Source organism: Macrobrachium nipponense, chromosome 7, assembly GCF_015104395.2.
Source record: "Macrobrachium nipponense isolate FS-2020 chromosome 7, ASM1510439v2, whole genome shotgun sequence".
Taxonomy (NCBI): domain Eukaryota; kingdom Metazoa; phylum Arthropoda; class Malacostraca; order Decapoda; family Palaemonidae; genus Macrobrachium; species Macrobrachium nipponense.
The window spans coordinates 25,502,200-25,514,699 of NC_061109.1; the positions used below are offsets into that span (position 1 = coordinate 25,502,200).

General features: G+C 41.3%; 1 protein-coding gene across 3 annotated transcripts in view; it reads left to right on the forward strand.

Moving 5' to 3' along the window:
• LOC135217132 (uncharacterized) overlaps nt 1–12,500 on the forward strand; it is a 374,498-nt gene that overhangs the window by 354,102 nt on the left and 7,896 nt on the right. For 2 of the 3 annotated variants that reach the window (XM_064252839.1, XM_064252841.1), the window contains one exon: nt 6,731–6,778. The exons of the other annotated variant lie outside the window; for it this stretch is intronic. In XM_064252839.1, coding sequence (XP_064108909.1) covers nt 6,731–6,778 — 48 coding nt within the window. The remainder of the gene's footprint in view (nt 1–6,730; nt 6,779–12,500) is intronic. 3 annotated transcript variants of the gene reach the window in all.

Genomic DNA, 12,500 nt, shown 5'->3' on the forward strand with positions numbered 1-12,500 from the left:
TTATTATTTTTATGGAGATACCGAGTTACTGACAGCTATAATGAAACATATACGTAACAACGTAATATTAAAACAGAAGAAGAATTCTAAAAAATACATATGTATTTGTTGGCTTCATGATCGCAGTCTGATTTATTTTATATTTTATGAAATGTATTTAGTCATGAAAATAAACATCAAAATACACTAATTAGTGATTATTTTCGTCGGAAAATACAAAGAGAGAGAGAGAGAGAAAGAGAAACTGTGCTAAACTATAAAGGATTCTTATCATAGTATGCATTTTTTAAAAGCGTCGTAAACTTGGAGCGTCGGAAGCGTCAGCGTCGTAACCTCGGAACAAGCCGTCGTAAACTTGGAGCATTGGAAGCGTCAGCGTCGTAACCTTGGAACAAGCGTCGTAACCCAGGTGGATTTTTCAATGAATATTAAGAAGAAAAAGCGTCGTAACCTCGGAACGTCGTAAGCCGGACCCGTTGTAACCCGGGGACCGCCTGTATATCTATAATATATATATATATATATATATATATATATATATATTATAATTATATATATATAGATATATATATATATATAATATTTATATATATATATATATATATATATATATATATATATATATTTATATATTTATATATACATATACAGTGGTCCCCCGTATTCGCGGGGGATGCGTACCAGACCCCCCCCCCGTGAATAGTTAGAATCCGCGAATGTTTGGAACCCCTATAAAATGCTAAAAACAGCCTATTTTATTAGTTACAACTCAAGAAAAAACACACTAAAAATTTTCCTACATGGTTTTTTTTTTTAATAGTTTTATCACAAAAAAAGTGCATTTTATGATGAAATCCATAAAAAAAACTAGGAATTTGTGGATATTTATCATAGAAAAATACCGCGAATGCATGAATTTTCCGCGAATAATGCAGGGAAACGTTCCCGAGAGAAATCCGCGAATCTGGAGAACGCGAATACGGGGGGTCCACTGTATATATGTATATATAATGTATGTGTATATTTATTTATTACATTTTCCGATTCTGGTACGAATGCATAAATAAAAGGAATGCAGGTGACACTTTTCTTTTTGCATACAATGAAATATCATATTCATGCATAGATATGGTGATATAAAAAAACTTGAAAGAATAAATCAAAAATAAATATAAAACAAATGCAGAATACTCACTCGTAATCCTGACTCTTCGTTCTATTCTTGTTTTCTCCCTCCTCCATTGAAGAGTCTTGCATTTTTTTCCTCTCGACATGACGAGATACAGGTGGAGGAGGGAGATGCGTGCCCTTGCGGCCGATGGGCTAGGGTGCGGTCCCGTGCACCCTCCCCTGTCTGTCGCTGACTCGCACTCCAATAAATGACCGCACTGTGGTATTTGCGGTCACACTCCCCGAACCTGCATAGAGCTATACTGCAGGTGCGACAGAGAACCGGTGTCTCTCCTTCTGCCATTCATATGGCACACCCGGTACCGTTTCTGCCTGCGCCCTTCTAGGAGCTCCAGTGTGTGATCCCCTGGCAGCAGCCGACATGCAGGGTCCACTACCCGACGAGAAGGGGTGCAGGCGGGGCCGTCAGCAGGGGCGGCGGCAGCAGGGGCGTCGGCAGCAGGATGACCGAAGTTGGCCCTCCTAAGGTCTGCCCTTTCCTCTACGGGCAGATCTACAGCTCGGGGCAGGGGCCCAGACATGGAAGGCCACTCATTGGGATCAAAGTTGATGAGGGCATCCCCACCTGCCTCGAGGAACTGTAAGTGGGTCATCCTCCGGAGATCGGGACATTAGTACCCACAGTAGAGTATGTAGGCATTTTGGAGGGCCAACTGCAGAATGTATTTGAGGAGCTTCTGGGTCCACCTCCTGGTTCTCCTGGCGAAGGGATAATACTGGATGAGGTGATCAAAGAGGTCAACTCCTCCCATGTGCCTATTGTAGTCCCCAATGACGGTAGGGCGCTGTACACGAAACTGCTCATACACAACTCGGACCTGTCGACGTCGTCTTCTTCCGCTGTACGATCTCCTCTTGGACGGGTTCATGGCTCATCGTAATCATGGGGACGAGTCGGACACCTTTCCAACAGATGACGAAGACAGCTCCCTTACGCCGCCACTGTGTCTCTCCTCTTGCCAGATGTTGCGGATGGCTAGCGAACCTCTTGAGGACATTTGTAGCCCCACGCCCCATAACTAATGAAGGGTAACCACTGACATGAACACCTGCTTCATACAGTTCCTGGGCCAGGGATACCGAGTTATAATAATTATCCATAAACAGGTGGTATCCCTGGTTACGGAAACAATCCACAAGCCTGAAAACAGTTTCACGCATCGTGGATAAGACCCCGGAATACACTAAGAAGTCCACGACGTATCCAGTGTTGGCGCTTTGGTAATAAAAAAAAATTTCACTCCATATTTCTTCGGCTTCTTGGGGTTATACACTTTAATGCTTAGACTTCCTTTGTAAGGCATCATCCCCTCATCCAAAGAAAGGTTCTTTCCAGGAACCACAAGAGTTTTACAATGTTCACGAATGTAATCCAACACTGGGCGCACTAAAATGAGGCGATCGGAGTTATTCCGGGATATGGCCCTTCGGCTGAAGGCGTTGAAATACCTGTCCAACGCCAGGAAAGTATCACGGGGCATAATGCCGGGCACATTGGGCGTACCTAAGAAAAAATTACGCCTCCAATATTGCCTGACGTCGGCAGCAGGCATCAATCCAAAAAAATTAAAAAATGTGGATCCGCCACAAAATAGACCATGTCAGTGAGGTTGCAGCCTCTCCAGCGATACGAGAATGTCGTGCGCAGTTCATCACGGCAATACCTGGCGAAGTCCGCCGTCTCTGCTACCAGGTACTCCAGCAATTCCCGCGTAAGGAACAGCTGAACGAACCCCAGAGGAGTCAGGGGAACAGGTATGGTGAGCCCAGGATTTGCCGTGAATGGGTGCATGTTAGGTGGTGTGAGATCCCTCCGTCCACCCATCGTCGCTCTTGGACGACTGACCTTCACCTTGGCTGGCGCGACTATCCGACCTTCTACGTGCGCGGTTCACGAGCGCGGGCACGATTTCGCACACACACACACACACACCCCCACTGGCCCATCTCCCTCACTTAAGCCTTCGTTCTCTGTATCGTCATCCGCGACAAAACTAGACCCCATATCCTCATCCTCCCCCTCCTCAGATTCCCCCTCATACGCACTAAAACCACTGAATTCTAGTTCACTTTCGGGATGTGAGCCTCGAACGGACATTGGGGGCAAATATTTGTCATCACTATCATCGGGAGTTATGTCCTCATCACTAGATGACCAACCGCCATCAAAATGAGGACTTGCAACATACTCTCGATCGAGCTCCGATAAATATTCGTCTATGTCCCTTGGTTGGAGCCCTCCCAAATTCCTACGAATGCCCCTAAGGACAGCCCGATGCTTCCTAGGGGTTACTAAAGGCACATGAGACACTCTAAAAGCACTTTCATCCACACATGGTCGCACAGAACGGCGTTGAGGAGCCAGGTCATGTTGGGTGCTTGGTCCTTCCCCAGCATCCAAGTCCAAAACTCGCCTGACACGATCCCTTCCGACGGGTAAAACGCGCCTTTCGCGTTCCATACGACGTTGAGACATCTCTATGAACGTCCTGTAGCAACACATGTTCAAAGTCTCGCACAAGTTCAGTCAAACACGATTGCGCCAAAAGATCGCTGTTGGATGATGCGTCGCTGATGCTGGCTGAAGCGAGAAGGAAGGATTTCGCGCATGCGCACTTGGATCACGCATCTAAACAAAACAACACCTAGATCTGTGAACTCCCAGCAACCCCTGAGCCACGTGATTCAAAAGTTATTGGCTGGTAGGCCTATTAAGTATTTTTCCGCGAATTAAAAAAAAATTTTTTTTTGAGTCAAAGTATAATACATCCAGTCGGCATACGGGAGACATTTTGACTAGACATTTAATACGTCCAATCAGCGTAAGAGGGTTAAAAAACCTTTTGAATGGAATTTCCTCTACCTATCCTCTGCCAAAAAACCTTCAAACTCCTCTATCTCATCCTCCGCGAAGAGTTCTTCTGCTGAAGGAAGGCTTTGTGAACCATTTAAGGTTTCGGGGACTAGCAGATCATGCGTGTCTTCACTCCCGTTAGGCCTAATAAACCTAGTTATGAGCACCTGTCTGTTTATTTGGCCATTATGTTCACTGTACAGGCAGCCCGCGGTTAACGGCGCAATTGCTCAACAATATTTCGGTTTTACGGCTGTCATAAAAAATATTCATTAAAAAAAATAAGGCATTTTAAGGTATTTTTACAGCACAATTTTTGGTCAAAAGCGCCGCTAGTGCCCTTATGTCTTAACGAATACATGCATCTGTAGAAATACCGTTCAGCCCATAAAGGTTATGCATATGATATTAAAAAATTGTATTGAGAGTTATTACATAGGTATTAGGTAGTGGTTTCACTCGCCCCTGAAACCATACCTACTCCTTTTTATATAAGGTGAGCGAGTCAGAATACTCTGACATTCTATTTTAGTTTTTTCTCTGGTAATGTTAGTAATATTTACCTTAGAAAAGTGTGCTAAAAGGACATTTCACGTAGCGACACGGGCCCTTGCCCAGAAATAGATTTTTCCTTCGTCAAAATCCCTTTTTTCCTCCAAGCATTCCCCCCCACCCCCCCACCCCTTCTCTCAGATACCACCAAACCCCCCCCACATCTAAAATACTTGAAAAGACAATAGATTTGATTCTTTCTGTAGCGAGTGACTCGCAGAATTTGAATGGCTTTGCAGATACAGAAAATCTATTTTTGAGAACCAGCGACTGCATAAAAGGGGAATCACACAGTTCGAACACGCATAATTAGGGACCGGACTGTACTTTTACTAATTAGTACCCTGTAACTATGAAAGTAAGAGGAATTTTGACGAAATATTTCGTATACGCATTCTCCATTGCCATATGGAGCTCCATGAATTTTTTATGATTTTGCATTTTTCGCCTTATATTGGCCAGCCGGCACCCTTAAGTGTGAATTCGCCAGTTCCAGACATCAATTTTGCCCCTGCTCCGTTATTCATTTTATTCAGCCTCGGCTGCCTGCAGCTTCAGTTTACTGGGATTCTTTCTTCAGTTTTCCATTGTGTGAGGAATGAATATTTCATATTTTTGCTTTAGGAAGCCACTATTGAGAATCGGCAGTGTTCAGTAAAGTGATAACTTCAACGCAACTCCTAGTGAACGCGACAGTTACAGCAAATGATGTCAGGAATCAGCTGTTTCAGAGATCCTTACAGCCAATTTTGTTCCAGATATTAAAACTTCCCCATCATCCCCTCCACTATCTCCAAATAAGTACTTCCCCATTTTTAAAGATGCGAGGATCTTAACCGAGATGAACCTAGCATACATTGTGCTGCTGCCTTGTTAAGACCAAAGGGATTTTAAGCACTTTGAACAGAAAAGAACAATGGCTGAGATCCTGCATACTTTTAGTACAAATATAGGGAACACTAATCACAGGAGTACTCATGGAAAACTATCTACATCTCGACCAACCACAAGTAGAGCAACTTCTAGTAATAAGTCCCAAAAGGAAAGTTATGCAGAAAAAAAAAAATTTAAAAAGTTGATTTAAAAATGTTAGTTGTACTGTGTAACTGTTTCTCATCAATCTGGATTTTTCTCTCTGGTCTTATGGTTTTCATAGCTCCAAAGAGAGTGGTCCCCTTAGTCTCCTTCCCTTTCTGCATAACTATTTTCTGTTTGAGCATATAGTTCTCTAGGGCATTTGTGACTAAGTTTATAGAAGGGAGTAGCATATCATATTGTTTGCCCATGTCTTAGAGGATAGAGTACAAATTATGGCCTTATTAACAAGGATCTAGTACAGTTGCATGACCATTTGTAAGCCTCAAGAACTTCTCTTACCTGATCATATTTACTATGTAGTTGTTCTCACCTTTGCCTGTAAACATTTGTTATCCACAACAGTCCTTATCTTGTCCCCTTTAGTTTTATGGCAAGTCAACACAGCACTGGAATAACTGGCAGTCATTTGTGGTACTGAATTTCGTGGATGTATGATTGAGGGTTTTCTCTTCTACTTTATTATAATGTGTCTCTTGGAGTAATAATTACACAAATAGGCTCATGTAAACATGATTTGTATGTATGTCACTTATCAAGTAATTACATTGCTATAAATTCCACTTATATGACAACTTGAATTCAAAATTTTGAGGGTAAAACTCAACTGTTTGTGTAGGTGACAAGGTCCGCCCCTGAGTGAGAGTGTATCAAGAACCACTGTAGTATATGATTCACTCTGTTCCTGATGGTCTCGGAGTAAACAATGAGTAATGGCGGTAGTCTTATTCATTATTTTCTGATTATAGTATAACTGGATTTCAGTGATACACAACCACTGGAACGCATTTTAGTAACCTTCAGGATCCTTTCAGAATTAGATTAGTTTTTTCTTGTTTTGTTATTATTATGTTGATTCATCATCAGAATTGTGCCCTAAATGTAATCTGTCATGCCATTCCTTCAAGCTGAAAACTTTTACATTATGTTTGTTCATATGAGGAACAAACCATCAGTCTTAACAATAGGATAAATTTTCTGGTGCCAGCTGGAAACCAGTTAAAAAAATTTATACTTTTGGTCTTTCTTCCAACCCAGGATTACTAGAGGGGCAGCTAGAGGTGGCCAGTCACATTAAGACCTCAGGTATGTTAGCTATGAAAAATACAAATTGATTAAGAATTTGTCATTTGTCCATATGAGGAACAAACCTTCGGTCTCAACATAGGATAGACTCATACTTGGAAGAAGGTACGAGAATCATGAACCAACTAGAGGTTCAGCACACCCAACCACACTTCCCAGAAATGAGAGCTCTAAAGAAGGGGGTCTAAGCTTGTGAGAAATTAGATCTATAGGTATCTAAAACTCAGTCCACTGGGTGTAAACAATAAGACTTGTTCAGATTCATTGCATCCATGGAAGAGAATGAGAACTCCATCTGCTTTAGCAACAAACTATGCCAGCCACAAGCAAAGGGTTTGCCACCAATCCTCACTCCCCTTGCTGGAGAGAGGAGTATATGCTATTGAGAAGTAGATTTGTGTGTTGTATGGAACATAAAAAAATAATTGCTATTACAGTAAGGCTACTGCACTCACCTGCATCAAGCCCATTCCAGCGTATGTTGTGTCTAATCTTCAATGGTCCCATAGGAATGAAGAGTGGAAAAAAGTGAAAGAAAGAGACCAGTCATCTCACTCATTCCCTCTTCCACACAATTATTTTAGGCGTGATACAAATTGTCCCAGCATGAAGCACTTGATGAGCTACACAACTTGCTGGGCAGCCACCACCAGACCCAAGGAAAAAGTGTCCATAGACCTGTGGGCAGTATCCTTCAGGTAAAAGGAAGTGAAAGTGGTCTGCCAAAGCCAGGATACAGCATTCAAAATCCCATGAACACACAAGTTCTTCATAAAGGCCAGAGAGGAACTTATTTCTCTGATGTCATGTGCTCTTGTATGCACAGTATTTGTGACAGAACTGGAAGGCGAGGAGTGGACCTGTCTAATCACTTCACGAAACCAAAATGAAATGGTATTCTTGGACACTAACTTCTTGGCTCGACCTGTGCTGACAGAAAGTCTATGACACCTAGGTTTTAGGTGATGGGTCATTTTTAGATAGCAACTCGGTGCTTATACATGACAGGACAAAGCAATAATTCCTGAGGGTTGGTGTCAACAAACTCCTTCATGGAAGGAAGGGAAAATGAGGCAAATCTGTCATGGTGAACTGAGGGATTTTGGATCTTAGCCATAGATTCCAGGACAAACTTGAAGACTGTTGACCCCTAAATCCTGGTGTATTTACATCATAATATAGGCCATGAAGCTCTCCAATTTTCTTTGAGGAAGCCAAGGCCATGAGGAAAACTTTTCAGAGTCAGTTCCCTATCTGATGATCAACATAGTAGTTGAATTGGAGTTGACTGAGACTACTCAGCACCAGAGTAAGGTCCCGCTTAGGAGGTTTGAATTCTCTAGGTGAACAAGAATGTTCAAAGCTCATGAACAGCATAGAGATATCCCAGGATGAAATGATGTCCACACCTTTCAGACATAGAACTAACCCCAAGGCAGCCCTCTAACCTTTGATAGCAGACACAGAGAGATGCATCTCAGATCTGAGGACGATCAGAAAATCCACTATCCGGTGAATAGAAGTTTCAAGTGGAGAGAAACCCTGTTGATGACACCAATCACAGTAGACAGCTCATTTGCCCTGGTACACAGCTGATGAAGACCTGAGATATCCGGACATCTTAGTTGCTGCTCTGCAAGAAAAAGCCTTTCGCTCGCAAGACACTGAACAGTTTCCAGCTGTGAGGAGACAGGGACCCTACCAACTCTTGGCACCTCTCCACATGAGGTTGGCAGAGAAGGTTATGCCAAGGGGGAATTTCTCTCAGAACCACTGACAGAAGAGACAGAAGGTCTAGGAACCACTCTGCTTGGAGTCACAAAGGAGCCACCAGGGTCATCCTCAGATTTATGGAATCCATTGCTCTATCAGGATATGAGGATCAGACAGAACGGAGATTGTCCCAAGGATGCTAAAGGGCATCTTCAACCACAGCGAACGAGTCCAGGAACACCGAACAGTAGACTCTTGATTCCTGTTGAAGTGTGTTGCAAAGAGCTCTACCATGGGTATCCCCATAGGAGAAATAGCCTGTCTGTTATGTCCTGATGGAGAGACCACTCTGTGCCTAGAACTTGACTTGGTGACTTAGCTTGTTGGCCACCACATTCTTCCTGCCTCTTCCTGCCTAGATGTACAGTGGGGCTCAAATCTCGTGCGACATGATTCTTTTTGTATCGTCCAGATTCTCAGACTCAACGTAACAGTTGCCAAGTAGCGCTTTTTGTTTTATTTCGAATGTCATACGTCGACAAGTTTGCGAGTTCACAACAAATACTATTTTCCTGAAGAATATATAGATATGCTCTCTTTCATGTACTGCACTGGTATCATTCTTAGTATTTATATCAAATGAACTGGAATACTTATACTTTTTTTCACTGGTTAGCTCCTGGCACGGCGACACAAGATTGGTGGGGTTTCCAATGCCAGCATGCACAACTTGCTACTCGAAGTGTTCATTCCAACTACCTCTACAGCATATGACCGTAGGTCTAATAACCTCAACAGTTATAACAAACTTTTAAAATTAGAATTATACGTTACAAACAGTTTCATTTGGATTTCGAAGTTTTACGCTATTTTCAAACGGTGTATGCTGCGTTAATGATTTATAGGTCTAACAAAAATATCCAAGACTACTGAGATGCAATCTAATTTACTAAAGGTTTATTTTTAGAGATTATCCGTTCTTTGCTAAATTATCTCGAGAAGATAGATATCCAATTAAATAGTTCATTACTATTAACGTCGTCATGGGCCTATGCAAAAAAAAAAAAAAAAACATGTGACTAACGAAGACTTATTTTCATAAATGTCGTGCCGCTTAATTTTGGTGTGTAGTTGGTTCATTGGATAACTTAAAGTGCGAGAATATGCGGATTATTTCATATGCTCTCTAGCCAGAAATGATTAGAATGTGAGCGTTATTGTAATGTATTTTTAGCATGTAGAGAAAATAACACATCTAGGCCTAGGAACAATGTCTTGGCGTTAACAAAGGTATAACTTGCATGGGCGAAAATCTGTTATATGGTAGTAAAAAAATTTTTTTTAAGTGGTAAAGTAAAGAAATATAACACAATTAATTCTATTTTTTATGAAAACACAAACATTCCTGTAACATATATAAAGTAAATGTTCTTAAGAGCATTTCATTGTCCTAACACAAGTAAAAAAGAAAAAATTACATTCATGTAGACCTATTTGGATAAATAGATAAATAAAATACTTGAGAGCTTTAACAGTAACACATCGTATTTAACTGAAATACATATATTTTTACACCATAATAAGGAAACTATAATACCTAAAGAATAAGAAATTAATATTTTGTATGAGAGCCTAAATGATCGATTACTCTATTAATCCTGTTGGGCATTGAATCTACTAAATTTTTACATACGTCAGTTCCTCTGAAGGATTCCCACACTGACAAACAGTGGGAAATTAAAGCGTGTTTTGTATTTGGAATACCACCTTTCCCTTCCCTTTAGTCATGATACCCCATAAATTCTCTATTGGATTTAAGTCGGGAGATTTGGCGGGACCATTCAATACGAACGATTCTGGATGACTTTTCAACCAATCTTTAACTAATTTACTGTTATGAACAGGCGAGTTGTCCATGGCAATGCAGATGGGCATAAGTTCGGGGAGCAGAGTTCTCACAGGGGGTATCAGCACTTCCTCCAGTATTTCTACATACTGATAGCTATCCAGTCTTTCATGAATAGGCACCAGTGCTCCTGGTCCGCAAGACGCCATCCAACCCCAAAGTCCTACTGAAATTCTGCCGCTTCGACGATGGTGTTGAATATGGTTATCTGCATACCTGAAAAAGGGGGATTTTTTTTTTAATCTCTCTCTCTACACACACACACACACACACACAGACACAACACATATATATATATATATATATATATATATATATCTATATATTATAATTATATTATATATATATATATGTGTGTGTGTGTGTGTGTGTGTGTATGTCAAAATAGGCCTACATGCTTAGAAAAATTGATATAAAATTAGGCCTACGATGGACGCTTTCTAATTCATAATGGTAATACTACTATAATATATTTTTGACAAAAGACACTACCCGTGTAGACTATTTTCATTCTTGAAAGTAACAACAGCAGGATTAAAGATATATTTAACAATTACTAGTCTATGCTGATAGTCCTACATCTCATAACTATGTTAGCTATAAAAGAAAAAAAGGAAACACTCACATATAATCATCAGCATTACCTTGTATTTGGTGAACGCCAGCAATAAAGCCTCCCTTGTTGGTCATTGCAGAAGGTTTTTTCATCACAAAAAATGATGTTTTCCCAAACTGCTTATCACTGGGAAGATGCTGTAGAGCAAAGCCAAGTCGGTTGTTCCCTGTGAGCTGGTGTTAGAAATGGTTTTCGCGCTGGGATTCTGCACTCAAGCCCTCTTTCTCGCAACCGACGGTATATCGTATGCCTTGATATGTGTAAATCTGTTGCTCGTAGCACTGCGGTTGATGTAGTAATGGGTGTGACCGAACAAACCAAATATTTCTTCGTCTTTCTCCTCCGTGGTGCAACGGGGACGACCAGCTCTTCGTTGATTAGACAGTCCTTGCCCTACACACTGTGCCTTTTCAGTCATCTAAACACTGTCGCTCTGTGTATACTAAGACGACGGGCAATTTCATTTTTGGAAATGTTTGCTCCATGTAATTCAATGATTGCATTCCTATCCGATCTTGAAGTCTCTGCTCGCGGTTGTCTAGGTCTAGGACCTAGGTGATTCATGTTCCCGCCACTCCCACTCAAATGGTTGTGTTACGCACTGGCCACACCTACCCGTTGATATCATGGATGCGTTTGAGTATACTATAAATAAATACTTTCATTTATTTGAATTTTTTTGCTTAGTTTTTCAATGTCGAGAGCGTAAAATAATCGAATGGGACTATAATGGTTACAGCTCAGAATATATTGCAATATTATGAACACTTATTCCTTTTTTCTTTTATTTCAACATTTAAAAATTCGTTTGTTGAAAAAAATCATTTGTCGAACGCATCGGCGTTAGTGAACGAAACTTTTCGAAATGTTTCGTTACCGTTTTTTCCTAAATTTGCCTAAACGTAATATTTTCTTACAATTTTGATATATATGATAGATTTCATTGTTATGAACCATATTGCAGCCTTATTTTATGAAATAATCGCGTTTCCGCATTGAAATATTAGATAAATATGGAGCATGCTAGGTTGCCAGTTAGTGAATTTTGAACGAAATCCTATGAAGTCATGTCGCATGAGATTTGAGCCCCACTGTACCTGGCCATTAGCTCCACCAAATTGTCAATTGCCCACTGGTGTAACTTGACTGTCAATGAGTGAAGTTGGTGAGACACCAGCCCCCCGTTTGTTCACACTACAATGTGGTGTTGTCTAACATCAGAACGACTGAGTGCCCCACCACCCTTCCTTGAAACTCCTGAAGACCCAGAAAGCTGCCTTCAACTCCAACACATTGATGTGAAGTTGTTTGTCCTGTGTGCTCCATGCCCCCGAGGCCAGGAGCTCTTCAAGATGGGTACGCCGACCTACGAAGGAGGTGTCTGAGAACAAGAGAAGTTCTGGAGTGGTTAAATGAAGAGGAACTCCCACTGTCAGGTTCTGGTTGTCCATCCACCACAGAAGGTCACTTCACCTCTTACCTCTGCT